Consider the following 14,147-nt stretch of genomic DNA (forward strand, 5'->3'; position numbering starts at 1 on the left):
TTTCTTCTACGACGTGTAACGAAGATTTTTAGACTGTTTGTCCTCAAACTTTCACTTCGCTTTTGTTCTCAACCCCTGATTTCCGAGTGAAGTAACTTCACCGAGACATTTCAGAGAATTATTGCTCCTCTTGTTACGTCCAGAAGGATTTAGAAGGTAATGATGTTTTCGAAAACCATTTAAACCTTAGAAGAAAATTTGCAACTAAACTTAAGAAGTCAGTGAGCTGTGTCTTACAGTGAAGATTAAGCTGAGCCATTCTCTGAATGTTTTTTTTTTTTTGTACTGACGCGCTTCAAGAGATCAAATTAGAAACTGAATTCAGACCAAAGGTCATGTTAAAAAACAGTAACAATAAAAAGGTTAATGCGATAGATGAGAAAAGGAGATCTGCAGTGGTCATGAGTTACGGGTTGAGTTCAGATTTTTGCTCAAAGCTTTTTGTTAAGCTTTTTTTTTTTGTGAGCTGTATCAAAGCTGATTATCAAGTTGAAATCCACAGTACAAATTTGCAAAGCAGAACAATGTGCAAACGAGTTGTTAAAATACTTGCAGCTTCTTTTCCTGTCTTTTTTTTTAATTTTTATAGTTTTTGTAAACTATAGAGTACTTGTTTGTTTCGTTTCCTGGTGTGACGGTAGGACCTGCTTGTTTTGCTGCAGCCTCGTTAGATGTAGAAGTGTGACAGACTGTTTAGAGTTAGTAGCTGCAGGACGTAGAAACGAAACGTGCATATCGAGCATAAAAAGCAAAAGCGCTGTTAACACAGGTGCCTTCAGGGTAAAACTGGAGTGCTGCTGAAGTGGAGGGATGTGACTACTGGAGGCTGAATGTGGGCTTTGGTCGCAGCTGGGAAACTCCCCCGACTGACAACTTGTTGCTTTTCCTGCATGAATGGGAAGAGTTTTTTCCTTGGTGTTGGTCAGCAGCGTTTCTGATAAATACTACGGCTGTGAACGCCCGAGTTTTCTATGGGACACCTTCTACAAGCCCCAGCAAAGAGCCTTTGACACGGATGGATGTTAAAAAATGTTCAATTTGAGCAGATCAAAAAAAAAAAAAAAAAAGGACAATTATCTTTAAAAAAAAATTAAAAAAAGAAAAAAGAGAACAAGTGAAAAAGCAAAAACAAAAGTTTTTTGAAAATGTGAAGAAATGTTTTCTATAAAGACGCTCTATGAAAATAATTGCTGTTTACTGTTTGACTTTATTTCTGTAAACATCCATACCTGTTTTTGCATGTTTTGTCTGTTTACTCAATCACAAGAACCTCAGTCGTTATTGTTACACCTGCTTCATACCTTCCAGGAAACTTTTCAATCATTTGACTTCATGAAAATCTACTTATGGATGCGACTGAATAACTTAACCATCACAGTGAAACACTTAAACTGTTGTCAGTCCATTTCATTATTTTGCCCAAAATAACAAATTGCAAATGATACTGAAGTTGAGATTTTTGGCTCTGAAGAGAAAATGACCTTGAAAGACACGCACTGTAAAACTGAATACATTTTTAGAGCAAAGTAAGACATTACAGGTGAAAGTAGGGTTGGTATTTTTCATATTTTTTTGTATTAAATGTTTTTGCTTTAATGGTACAACACTTATATGCGTATTTTGCACGTTTTCTTTCCACTAAAAAAAACTGTTATGGAAGAAAAATAGCCCAAACTCTCAAAATCAGTGCAAAATAGTGCAGTTCCGTTTTTCGATTTCGGTCTTTCTTCTTTTTATGTGTGTGTCTGTGTGTGTGTGGGGGGGGGGGGGCAACCAGCAACCAGCAACCAGTATAATATTGTGCAATACGTATTTTTCTGTCACTACACAGTAGTTGTATAACTGGACAACAGCGCCCCTTGGTGGGAGGGCAGAACTGGACACAGTCTGACTTTAAAAAAAAAAAAAACATGAACTTTACACCAAAGACTCAGACAAAGTGGGTTAAACAGTTTATTGAATTTATTTCTGCTGTTCAGAACTGTTTGTCATCTCTGGCTGACTTTACAATGTGTAAAGAAAGAAAAAGACTGAGGTGTTTTGGGGGGGAGAAAAACTATCAACATTAATCAAAAATCATTAACATAATTGGCGTATGCACATCTCATCATTCCTTCCCCTAGAGAAGAATAACCATTGCCGAATGCTAAAATACTGTATCAATGGGGGGATCTTTAAATGTCATAACAAACATAAAGGGACTAGCTGCTAGTTAAAGAACGCTGAAGAAAAATATAAAGATAATTGTTACATAGAGGGGGAGATACAAGGGAAGTTATAACACCACACCTGCCATTTTTTTAAAGGAGACAACAGTAAACTAGAGACATCAAAGAAACCACGGCTCCTTTAACATGCTGCAGTCTGTCCTCTCAACTGTTAATAACACCCGGACATTAGTTCAGAAAAATGGGGGAGTTGTTGCATATACAACTTTCTAAAAATAATTACGTTATGATTAAAGATAACAAGAAAATCATGCATTTTGGAGAAGCTGGTCTACTGTTTCCGGAGCTATTCAATGACCAGTTTAGGGGGGTTATAAGGTATATATATATATATATATTATAAAACATAAAAACAAAGATGGGGAAGGACTGCTGATTGTGTGCTTAAGTCTACTATAACACCAAATCAAGATCCTTTTACTGTATACAGAAAATCCAAAAGGCCCTGATATGCACCCATTGCATCATGGCGTACTGCAATATACGTCACAAATTACATCTAGCACCATTCAAAAAGTAAAAACAAAAATAAAAAAATAAAATAAAATAAAAAATTGTGGAACAAAAAGAGAGTGCTTTATACAAATCAGATGCTAACATATTCACAAAGCTACAGTGAAATGATGATAATTAAGAGTTTAAACTGCAGGGATTTCTGATCACGAAAACGTTATGAACAATAAAATACAAACACAAAACTCAAAAATTTTAAGGGGGAAGATGATGAAATAAAGTCCATCGCGCTACAGACTGAAGTCATGCTATAGTGTTTTAAATATTGGCAGTCAAAAATAAAGATACAAAAACCCCAAGGGACAGGCTTAGTAGATATACATGGCTGGAGAGCTAGAATACATTTATATGGAAAAAAAAAAAGAAAAAAAGGGAAGTCTAATTTTAGGTCTGCTCTTTTTAAGACAGAAACTCCTCCAGGAAAACAAAACAAAGACATTTCGTGTTGGTTTCCAGTCTGTTTCAGCAGAGAAAATGTGTAAAATAAATATTGGTTTACTATTGTCACATGATCTGATGACGTCAGTGCAGTTTTCCTGTTGTGTTTCGTCAGAGCGACCGCGAGAGGTAACGTAACGGTTGTAAAGTCTCGTGCTGAGATGAGAATTCGGCCTCGCGCTGAAAAGCGGGAGTTACAGGTTTTTCTTCGCATTGTGTCACATTTCAGCGCAGATTTTCTTACTTGGATTCACAATTAATGCAGAAAATACTAAGGAATTATAGTAAAAAATCTAGTGAGTAGGACTTAAGGGGTATCTCGCGGTGTCGTTGGCGAAGAGAAACGAATTGACGCGATGATTTCTGTTCCTTCGGTTCTGGGCTACAGAAACAACATGGCGGATACGGAAGCGGCTCGCTCTCAGGTAACGAAAACACAACGTTTCTTGGTTTCAGGTGATCTAAACTTAAGGTCTGTGTCCACGTAGCGCTTTTCTTTGGCAGAGAAGTCGTGGCAGGGCGCTGGGGAGCGGTAGGTTTTGTTTCTGTGACAAATATATCTTGACGTTAGCTAGGTAGCCAACAGCTCTGTTGCTAACGTTAGCAGGTAAGAGCAGAAGGTTGACTTCAGGTGACAGCTTACAAAAGGTACCACTCAAGCTCAAGCTCCTACTTTAAAGTATAATGATACTAAATTTGGTGTTCTGATGGTGGATAAAAATGGGGGATATGATGTACTATAGTTTGATTATTATGACTAAACAATTTATCCACAGGTGGCTTTTAAAAAATATACCTGACCATTTTTCTTCATGAATGAGATATTAAAATCCAAGACAGTAATGAAACATAAAGACCAAACAAGCCTTGCAAATTTACAATAACATTCATGTATTATCTTTTTGAAGAGACCTCTGACTTTTTTAAGTGGGTCTTCTTTTGTTTATTTTATAGCTACTTTATTTTATTTGCCATAAGAGTTATACACTCTTTGTATTGTTTACATATCAACTTGATCTTATGGCCTGAATTTGTTACTAAATTAAGATTTGTTTAAAAAAAAAAAAAGAGCATGATTCGGTGTCCAGCCTAACTGCTCAGACAAATGTAGTAGTTCCTCACATACATATCATACAGTCTGGGATAGACAGTAGCTAATGGAGCGGCAGCGATGACACCTGCGCCTTTATTAAAAGTTCAGAGATTTTTCGCAAAAAAAAAAAAAAAAAAAGGCGTTGGAAGCTGAATTTAAAAAAAGATGCCGGTGTCAAAATGTGTTTCCCCATCAAAAACTGTTTCTCTGCTGTTGAAAGCATAGTTAAGATTTTTTTTTACAGTGGGGTTGTTTGAGGTACTTATCCATAAATAGTGCATTACATACAGTAAATGTCAGGCATGCATTCATTTTGGAGAAGCAGATTGGAGTCCAACGTAGAAGCAAAGCAATCTAGCTGCCGTGGAGGGGGTCAGCAACAAAATACATTTTAGCCATCAACAACAAGTCCCAGCTAAGGGGACAATCACACCAAAGCTTGTGCAAGAAAAGCGCCGCCATTAAAACCATTACTTCCCTATGGTACAGCGTGCCTGTCGGGCGCTCTCCTCTTGTTGCTGCAGAACGTGTTTTTCTGACATTTTTTGGGCGCGCATAACGGATAAAATATTTTTAAACTCTTCAGCTCAAGGCATTGAGTCGCACTGCTCACCAGTGTCACTTTTGGCAACGCATGCGGTATGCACACGCAGCCCTGCGTTTTTGGAGCAGTCGCACCTGGCGCAATGCATCACAGTGTGATCAGCCTCTTAAAGAATCAATGTCAGTTTAATGTACGCTATATGTAAAGTATTTTCACTGCTATAACTTGTCAGACAGTGATTTTCAACTGAAAAAAGAAACCGTTATATTGCACTTTTCAAAGCGATACCTCACTGTGAAAAACAGGGATTTAACATCTTTGAACATAGAAGCGGCTGGTCTACTGCTGCCTCGAACAATTAGTGTGTATCATTGTGTGACTTTGGTATTTAAAAGGGTTCATTTTGATGCACTAAAGTCGCACAATAACACAAACTAACAAAATGATTGAAGCTACGATAGGCCGTCGTGTTCAGCAAGCTAAAATTAAGTTTTTTTGTCAATGTGGTCTGGAAGCTTTGATCAGAGCATAGACGTAGAACTGAAGCTGTCGTAACGTGCTGTCTGACGGAAAAGCAAAACAGTGAAAATACTCTTAATATAACAAACATTTAAACTAAAACTAATTGTTTCATGTGAAACTTGCACAACAGTACATTGCTTAGCCTCCGTGTTGGACTCCTGCCTGATTCTCCAAACTGTGGCCATACAGACTCACATCTACAGTATGTAATACTCTGTCGATGGATAAGTACCCCATACAACCCCAATTCAAAAACAATGAACTATCCCTTTAATGTGCTGCACCCTCCTCGGTGGTTCTAGTTTGGTTAAGGTTTAGGTAGGGTGAAACACATATGGACAGGGCAACAATTTTTGACACAACACCAGCGCTGAGAACAAACACTATGTGGACACAGGTCCTAATGAAAAAACATAATTCTGAATATTGTAGACCTTTCCTGCCATAAGATGCCCCTTAATCCTACAACCTGGACTTTTGATACGGTCAAGTATTGATGCACTTTGCCTCACTCAACTCTCAGATTTCTTGTTACAGGCGTCTTTTGCAAAGCTTATGTACATGGAGATACTGTGTCAGGCCCAAGCGCTCCCTAAATGCCATGCAATTGCAAATATTAGTGTTCCTTTGGTTATGTAAAAAAATCTACATGCATCTCTTCCTTTACAAAAATAAAAGTATAGAAAATTACTGTTAAAAATGATCTGAGAATGCTTCCTCCAATGTAAAAAAGAACCTTGTCATTAGTAATATATTCATATGTATTAATATCTCATTTATTACCTCCATCTAAATTGTATATTAAAACTATAATCAAATATATTCTTTTTTGTACTTCTCACACAGAGAATTAATTTCTTGAATTAAAATGTGCGAGGATTTTCTGACATGAAGTACCCACGTCCCCCCTCAACAAGATATCAGGAAAATGTTAAATAACAAAACCCTTCAAGAAGTGATTTTACAAATTTCCTTCAAGATTTCATTTAGTTCTCCTGATAAATCTGCATAGCGTGTCATTGTGAATATGTGCAACGTGTACTTTTTTATGTTATTTTGTTGTTTTTTTAAAACAAGATTTAAACTCTTTCAATGAAATGGTATAACCTATTGTCTCTCCTAGGTTGGGGTCCCTGTGTCGCGGGAAACCTAAGTGCTTTGAAAATGCACAGGCTCGATGAAGACAAAGAGGAAGAAGAAATAATCAGGTAGACCATGTGACAGTGGAGGCATACTGCTTTCTAAAACAATATAATACTTGGCCAACCAATCACTTGTTGGCAAATAAATTTACCCTTGAATGCCCCTTGTATAAATTCACAAGTCACATTTCTTCATTTTGTTAGTTCAACTGCACATCAGGGATTAAAAAAAACACCCTCTAACTGACATCTACCATAACACACTGGATTGAAGTCAAAAATGCCAAACTGCAAATACAGACCCTCTTAAGTGTTGAATCACCAAATTTCATTGGAAGAAAAAAAAGCATCTTTTTTTTCTCTAAAGTGAAAAATTTAAATTGTACATGTAATCGTAGTCCACAGCTGGGCAAGATGTTAGGCCAAACATTTTATACCTTCAGGTGTCCAGTCTTTTGTCTTCCACCTGTTCATAACACGATCTGACTCCCGTGATGAAACCTTTTCACGGTGCAGCAGCGCGACTGCACCTCAAACAGCATTTGGTCTGGCAGTTCTTGCAAGTGCCAATGGAAAACTGGCCATTTCTCCAAAAAGCGCACAGTCCATCAGTCCATTGAATCTTCAACACCAAAGCCATCAAGTACCGTATCCACCCTAAAGCTATTCTGGTGTAACATAACTGAAATATAAACTCCCGGCCAAAGAAGAGTTAATGATTTGTCTTTTCACTCCTAAAAACATCATGTCACACGTCTTTTAAAAACCATCAGTTCAGATTAGAGGAAAAAAAAAAACGGCTAGCAGCCAAGTGTTATTTTGTTGTTGTTTTTTTTAAAAAAGGGAGAAATGTTGTGCATAGTAGCCTGGATCTCCTCCCTGTCCTCTGCATGTCTTCTTGGCACATGACATGGCTGAGGTCTGGTCTTTAAACTCTGAGAGAAGCATCGTGTTTGAAAATAGTATCTTCAACCAGCAGGGAGGAGGAATGCACCGGTTGTTTTGTTGTTTTGTGAGGTTATCTTGATTGGAGATCAGTTCCTGCAAGAAAAGACGATGAAACATTTAAACATTTGTCATAAATCCAGATTATGTGAAGTGATGTACATAAAGTCCTCTATTGACTCACTGTTAGTCAAATCAACGTGTAGTGCTGTACGTGGTTAGTTGAACTAAACAGGGTTCCCGTGGATCCTTAAAATGTGTTAAAAGGCACTGAATTGATTAATCTAAAAATAAGGCCTTATTTGGTATTAAAATGTCTTAAATAAATCTTTCAAAATGCATAGACATGGGAAATGGGATTTTATTTTTTTTCTGATGTTGCATTATAAAAAAAATCATATTCTGTTATTATTATTATTATTATTATTATTATTATGATTATTACTATTATTATTATTTTAAATGTATGAAATCTGCCAAAATCCTCTTGGTGAAATGTCACCAAAAAAGTCATGTTTTATGTTACAATAAAAATTTGGGCTAAACTGTCCCTTAGCAATTGATGTCAATTTTGGTTGTTGTAAAATTGGTCTTAAATTTTATACCAAGTGGCATTAAAGAAGTCTTAAAATGTCTTAAATCTGACTGGTCTAAAGCTGTAGGAACCCTGCTAAAACAGTCGATCAGCAGAAAACTTATCAGCAACAACTTTGATAAGTACTATAAGGCTGCAACTAACAATTATTTTCAGTATCAATCATTCAATTGATTTATATATTTTTTGGTTTTAGAAATGTCATATAACTATATATACTATATCTATGCCTGTCAATACAATATTTAGGATATTGACTTATTGAGGTCAGTAAATATGATCAAGGTCATGTCCATAGATTGTCTGATATTGCCCTTTTGCTTAAGTGCGTGTTTGTGTACATTAGGAACATTTTAGCCAACATGATGCCAGAATAAAGAGCAACATTTTTCTGACCTAGAACTAGGCGCAGCACCTAAACGTGTATTGCACAGCACCCATGCCAAATGAACAGAAAAATCTATGCTGAGACACGGTTTTTTGTAATTTCTGATCAAATGTGAAGTTCACTGCTCTCTGAAAGGGTGTACTTGAATTATTATGCCATTATATCATCATGGCAGTTGCATGAAATGGTTTTAAAATGACTAAATCATTTATCGGTTATTTCTGGGACAATATAGTGTACAACAGCAAGAAGCTGTTAATGGCAATAATATGATAAATTGATTATCAAAATTTTTAAAAACACATTTTCTCGGGCGCCAGTGACTCAGTTGGTAGAGCAGGTGCCCCATGTACAGAGGCTACATCATGGCCTCAGCAGCCGTGGGTTTGATTCCAGCCTTGGGTCTTTGCTGCTTTTCATGCTATCTAACAAAGTCAAAAAGCCCCCCCAAAAAATCTGTGAATGAACTTTTTAATGATTTTTTGGAATGTTTTATTTAACTGTAAATTTAATATATTAAAACATTTGGGCTTTTGAAAACTAGACTAAAACAATTTATCAGAATATTAAACAGTTTAATTACAATTTTTAAAATAGTTAAATAGTTAAAGAAACTGTGAGCTGCACCCTGATGTTTTGAAAAAGGTGTGATCGGTGTACCTGGCTAACTCTGTGTTGTCAGTTGGGTTTAGCTGGGCACCCAGCTGTGAGCGGAGCCCTGTGTGGTGGCCGGGCCGGCGTAGCCTTGGCCTCCAGGCAGTATTGGGTCGAAGTTGAAGTCGAGGCCGTCTCCGTCCATGAGGTCACTGTTGATAATGTAGTCCACATCACAATCCAGGTTTTCGGTGAACATATCAATGTCCAAGTCTGTGGGCAGTCGGTCCTGACCGGTCGGGAAGCAGGACGCCGCTCCAAACTGACTCATCCCCTGCAGGCTCATGCCGGGATTGGCTGAGGCGACGGGCGCCCCGTGATGAGAGCCCACTGCTGGCACCGTGGCGTGCTGGGCTTTGAGGGCAGAGAGCTGCGACGGGTCCTGAGTCATACCTGAGATAATCATCCCCAGCCCCATCTGAGAGTGATGCTGGTGTTGTGGTTGTTGTTGCTGCTGCTGGTGCGGCTGCTGCTGCTGGTGGTGAAGATGACGCTGCTGCATCTGAGCCTGCAGCGCCATGGGGGCCACCGTGTTCGGCTCCAGCCCTTTACCCAACAGCAGCTGGTTGGGTTTGGACCTCACGCTCACCACAGGTGGTCCCAGGCCCATAAGGCCTCCAGGATTGGGCATGAGTGGATCCACCTGGCTCATCAGGACATCGCTGGGCGGAGGGGAGTCGGAGGTGAGCAGCGCCTCCAGGCTGGAAGGCACATGGGTGCTGTAATGGCCGCCCCCACGGGAGCCGGAGCTGGGCATGGGGTTGAAGAGGGAGTTGCTGAAGGTTGTTGGCTCTTTGCTGCTGGGCCCACACTGAGAGACGGAGGCCTGGGTCCCCGTGTGAGTGGGGGCCTGTGGGAGGCTGGATGGTTTCAGCTGATGGAAGGAGGAGAAGCCGGAGCCACGAGGCAGCAGGGTGGAAGCGGAGGGCAGTGGAGTGGGAGGTGCTGGTGGGGCCGTACTGGGACTGGCCCCTCCCTGCTGCCCAGTCATCAGCGTGAGGCCGTCGATCAGGTCCAGCTCCTCCATGAGGGTCTCAGTGAGGGTGGGGGTCAAACTGCTGGCAGTGTATCTTCCCAGCAGTCCGTCCTCAGGCAGGTTGTCATCATCCTCCTGTCCAGGAGCGATTGGAGACAGACGTCCGCTCAGAGTGCTGGCGTTAGAGCTTGTACGTGGGCGGAAGGTGTTCCACATGTCAGTGTCATCCAGGCTGCCGCGGGACGAGGGGCTGCTGCTGTTGACTCCCCATTTGGGAAACTGCTGCGATGAATTAGGGCTGTCTGCACCCCCTGAACCTGTGGCGCCGTCGCCCTGCAGAGCCCCTCCAGCTCCCCCCAGGCCGGCAGCTCCTGCCGCCTTCTTGGTCTGCTTGGCCCTCATGCGGCTCTTCAGCAGCTTGCTGCTATTGTCCATAGAGGCGGCCCGGCGGCGGGGAGCTTTCCCTGTCTTCCCTCCCTCTGGGTTGAGCATCCACCAGGAGCTCTTACCTGTCGATTCATTGTGTACCCTCAAGAACTTGTTGTGGAGTGATAAATTGTGGCGGATTGAATTCTGAAAACGGAGAGAAAGAAAACAAAGGGAATTAGAATTAATAAGAGTGGGCTTCCTTCATTGAGCATTGTGTCATTTGCAGATTAATTCCCAGGAGTATATATACACTTTATAATTAATTTTATTTAACTTTAATATTAAATTTGCCTTGCCATCTTCATAAATTCAGTAAACATTAGTGTTGTCAAAAATATTGATATTGATACATATTGATTCTAAATACTTGAAATGGTTTCAGTCACGGTCCAAAGGGAGCCGCCAGTTGCAGGTAGACTTTCCGTTTGGTGAGTAAATCTCTGAGGGCTATCCGCCACACTGGCAGCTGAATATTTGTACCTCCATAGTCATGTATTCGACTATGGCGAAAATCTGCCGCGTTTTGATGTGATTTTGGGGCACATGGCTCTGCTGCTTCTAAGCTGTTAGTGTCACACACGCACCTGTGCTGGTGCGGCGAAACTTGACGGTCTTTGATTGCTTACCATAAGGGACATCAGCTTATCCACTAAACTATCATTTACAGCCAGTCTGCTGCAAACTACGGTTGTGTGCATACTTCTGATGGTTATGACATATTAACACGGAGGCCCCATAGTTTGATTCAAGATGGCAAACTCATCCTCCCACAGTGTCAGTGGCAGCACATTAGATCAATTTCTTCCATCCTTACCTTTCACAATAAAAGCTCTAGACATGTACACTGCATCACTGCTTAACAAAAGAGGGTTATTAACATGCTGAGGCTTTGATGATTATTTGTACAATATCTTTATATAATTTTGCTTTAGGTTTTGCTCTGGGCTCCTCTTTAAATTTGTATTTAACAGTCCCAGTAATTTAACAGTAATAGTACACTATTATCTCAATTAAATGTACTGAAACAAATGTACGCCTATATGTGAAGCAAAAAAGGCAATTTATCATTTGTCCAGTAAAATAATATGCTTGGCTGGTGGATTTTTTCATCTAGCTGCCACCTTGGCCAGTGAGTGGACAAATTTAATTTCAGACACTGGTTTCAGTACTTATCTTACGCAGTATATACTGGTGCCAGCTGAGCTTTCTTGCTCTCTCTTATTGTCATTTTTTACTACAGTTATCTGCTGTCCTCTTCTACTCATAAAGAAAAGAACAGTTACTTTTATAAAAAAAAAAAAATTGTATCAAAAAGTGGCATAAAACACTGATATCAGAAATGTCAGTATAGTAACAGCACTAGCATTATATTAATTGTCTTGCCTTGTTTCATTATTTCAAAAAATGGGTCAAGACTATTAGCTGAATGCAAACTGTAATAATTGGTTAGAAGTAGTTTATTCTTTGTTTCAGGGAGTTAAAAGCCAAAAAAAGGTCGGGAACAGCTGGTCTGAACTAATAGTACAAGTTACAGAGTTGTCTCAGCGCAGTTCACTTAGGATTTCTTTTGTCCCACAAAAGGAAATGACTCCACAATAACATAAATACATAAACTAGGGTTCCAAATTCTAAGCACTTTCCTCGATCAATTGTTGCTAAAATTAATACTTTATTAATCGTTATTTTTTTAAAAAACGTGCTTATACCAAAAAATACCAAATGTTTTTTTCTCAAGCAAAGCTCACAGCATATTGCATGTACTTTGACAGCATAGCATATCCTATTGATTGATCGATTCAATTTCACATACGATTTCACGGGATTAAACAAGACCGATTAATCGATTATCGATTAATCATTATCATTCCTAACATAATCTTAAAATGCAGTACGGAAATTGGAGACAGAAAAGCTGCGGGCATATTAAAAAGTACTGGTACAGCCCAAAAAATATTTGCAATAAATGTACAACATGTCATCATGCAGTCAAATATGAAAAACACTTAAAAACTGTAACAGGTTAAATGCCACTTGGAATATCATTTCAGACCAATTTTTCAATAAGTTAAATTGAAGAAAAAAATCTTTAAAACTCTTAAATGCTCAGTAATGTAAATAGGATTTTATGAATATTTATTACTGACATTTTACGATAAAATCTCAAATTAATTAATAAATATATATTAAAGTAATATAAGAAATGCCTCTTGCATTGAAGTTATTCAGGTCAGGATAGAGGAACCAACACTCATATTTATTTACCACATCTAATCAAATGACAAGTGAACAAGCTTTTTTCAAAGCAAATAAAATTAGTTAGTTGTGATAAAATATGCTAATTAATTTCCATTTGTTCCCATTTTAAGTAGATCATCTAACATTTTATCTTAGCCAAAAAAGTCCTCAATACAATTATTTGTTAATTTCAAAATTTGTCACAAAAAATAATTCCCTTCGATTTAGATTTTTGCGAAACTGACTTTAAATTTCATTCCAAGTGTCGTTAAAAAGTCTTGGAAAATCTTAAATCTATTTTGCCTTAAACTGTAGGAACCCTGCATACTCACCTTCCAGCCGGCTGAGCTGTTGCTGTCCCCTTTGTCTCTGAAGTAAGGCACTGTTTTCACCATCCACTCGTAAATCTGAGCCAGGGTCAGCCTCTTCTCAGGTGAGTTCTCGATGGCCTGGCTAATGAGATCAGCGTAGCTCTGGTTCCCCCACGCGTTGCGCCGGGATGATCCTTTGCGTGGCGTCGCACCGGCTCCGCCCACGCCGGCCACGACCCCTCCCTCGGCCGCCGCCGCCGCCTTCTCCGGCTCGGACGTGATTTGCTGCGGATCGGGTTTGTCCTCGTCGGCGGGCGGGGTCCCGGCGGCGGACTCGGAGCCGTCCGTCCCCTCCGGTTTGACAGCCGAGATATCGGGTCTCGGCAACGGCCACGTGCATGAGCGGGGTCTGCTCTGCGGCTCGAAATCTGGGTCAATCGGGGGCACCGACGACTCCTCCATGGCGGTCCTCTGAACTTCCACTCGACCAAAAATATAAGACCACCTAAAACATCTACCTTTAAAAGTTAAACTCCGAGTAGATGATGCGTTAAAAAAAACAAAAAAAAAAAATTCCTGACACAAAAACAATATGCTTCAGTCACTGCGGGGGTGTAAACATAGGGGCCTGCAGAGGAGACGTAATAATCTGGACACACCAATAGCCTCGGTTAATCCTCAGATTGGAGATTAGGGAACCCAAATAATCTCCTTAATAGTAACTATCATAAACCTTCCGATTTATATAGAATGAAGAAGGGCTTGACGAGAGTCCCTTTGTTTGAATGAAATAAAAACAAAAGTGTCAGAGCGGCACCAAAACATCTGGATCTACAGAGGTTTTGGCTCACCTGAAAATGAAAACCAAAAACTTCTATGGACACAAAATAATGCCATTCCCGTTAATCAAAACATTAAATTTAAATATTTCTCTGTGGATAGATGTAAAAAGTATAAATTTTAAAACTATTTTAAGAATAAATCAAAATTAGTTTGTACCAAATTTGTCAAAATATACACATTTTTCTTATTAAAACCTGGGATTGTTATTTTACTGTAAAGCTATGAAGAGTACAAACAGGGATTAGCTGGCTTCTGTTACAAAGGATCTTCTCAGGAGAGCCCCTGTCTGCC

The 14,147-nt window shown here is 39.5% G+C and overlaps 1 protein-coding gene across 1 annotated transcript; it reads right to left on the reverse strand.

The window, feature by feature from the left end:
* Positions 1 to 1,940: 1,940 nt before the first annotated feature.
* Positions 1,941 to 13,938, reverse strand: foxo4 (forkhead box O4). The gene is made up of 3 exons (XM_042492879.1): positions 13,035 to 13,938; positions 9,069 to 10,611; positions 1,941 to 7,521 (listed from the first exon to the last, which is right to left on the reverse strand). The coding sequence occupies exons 1-2, from the start codon at positions 13,473 to 13,475 to the stop codon at positions 9,097 to 9,099; spliced, it is 1,956 nt and encodes a 651-aa protein (XP_042348813.1). The 5' UTR covers positions 13,476 to 13,938; the 3' UTR covers positions 1,941 to 7,521; positions 9,069 to 9,096.
* Positions 13,939 to 14,147: the final 209 nt, after the last annotated feature.

The sequence above is a fragment of the Plectropomus leopardus genome, chromosome 9, assembly GCF_008729295.1.
Source record: "Plectropomus leopardus isolate mb chromosome 9, YSFRI_Pleo_2.0, whole genome shotgun sequence".
NCBI classification, from domain to species: domain Eukaryota; kingdom Metazoa; phylum Chordata; class Actinopteri; order Perciformes; family Serranidae; genus Plectropomus; species Plectropomus leopardus.

Coding starts and splice junctions, on each gene's coding strand:
- foxo4 (XM_042492879.1), bottom strand. CDS start 13,475: ATGGAGGAGTCGTCGGTGCCCCCGATTGACCCAGATTTCGAGCCGCAG. Junction 10,612..13,034: donor ACAGCTCAGCCGGCTGGAAG/GTGAGTATGCAG, acceptor CTCCGTTTTCAG/AATTCAATCCGCCACAATTT.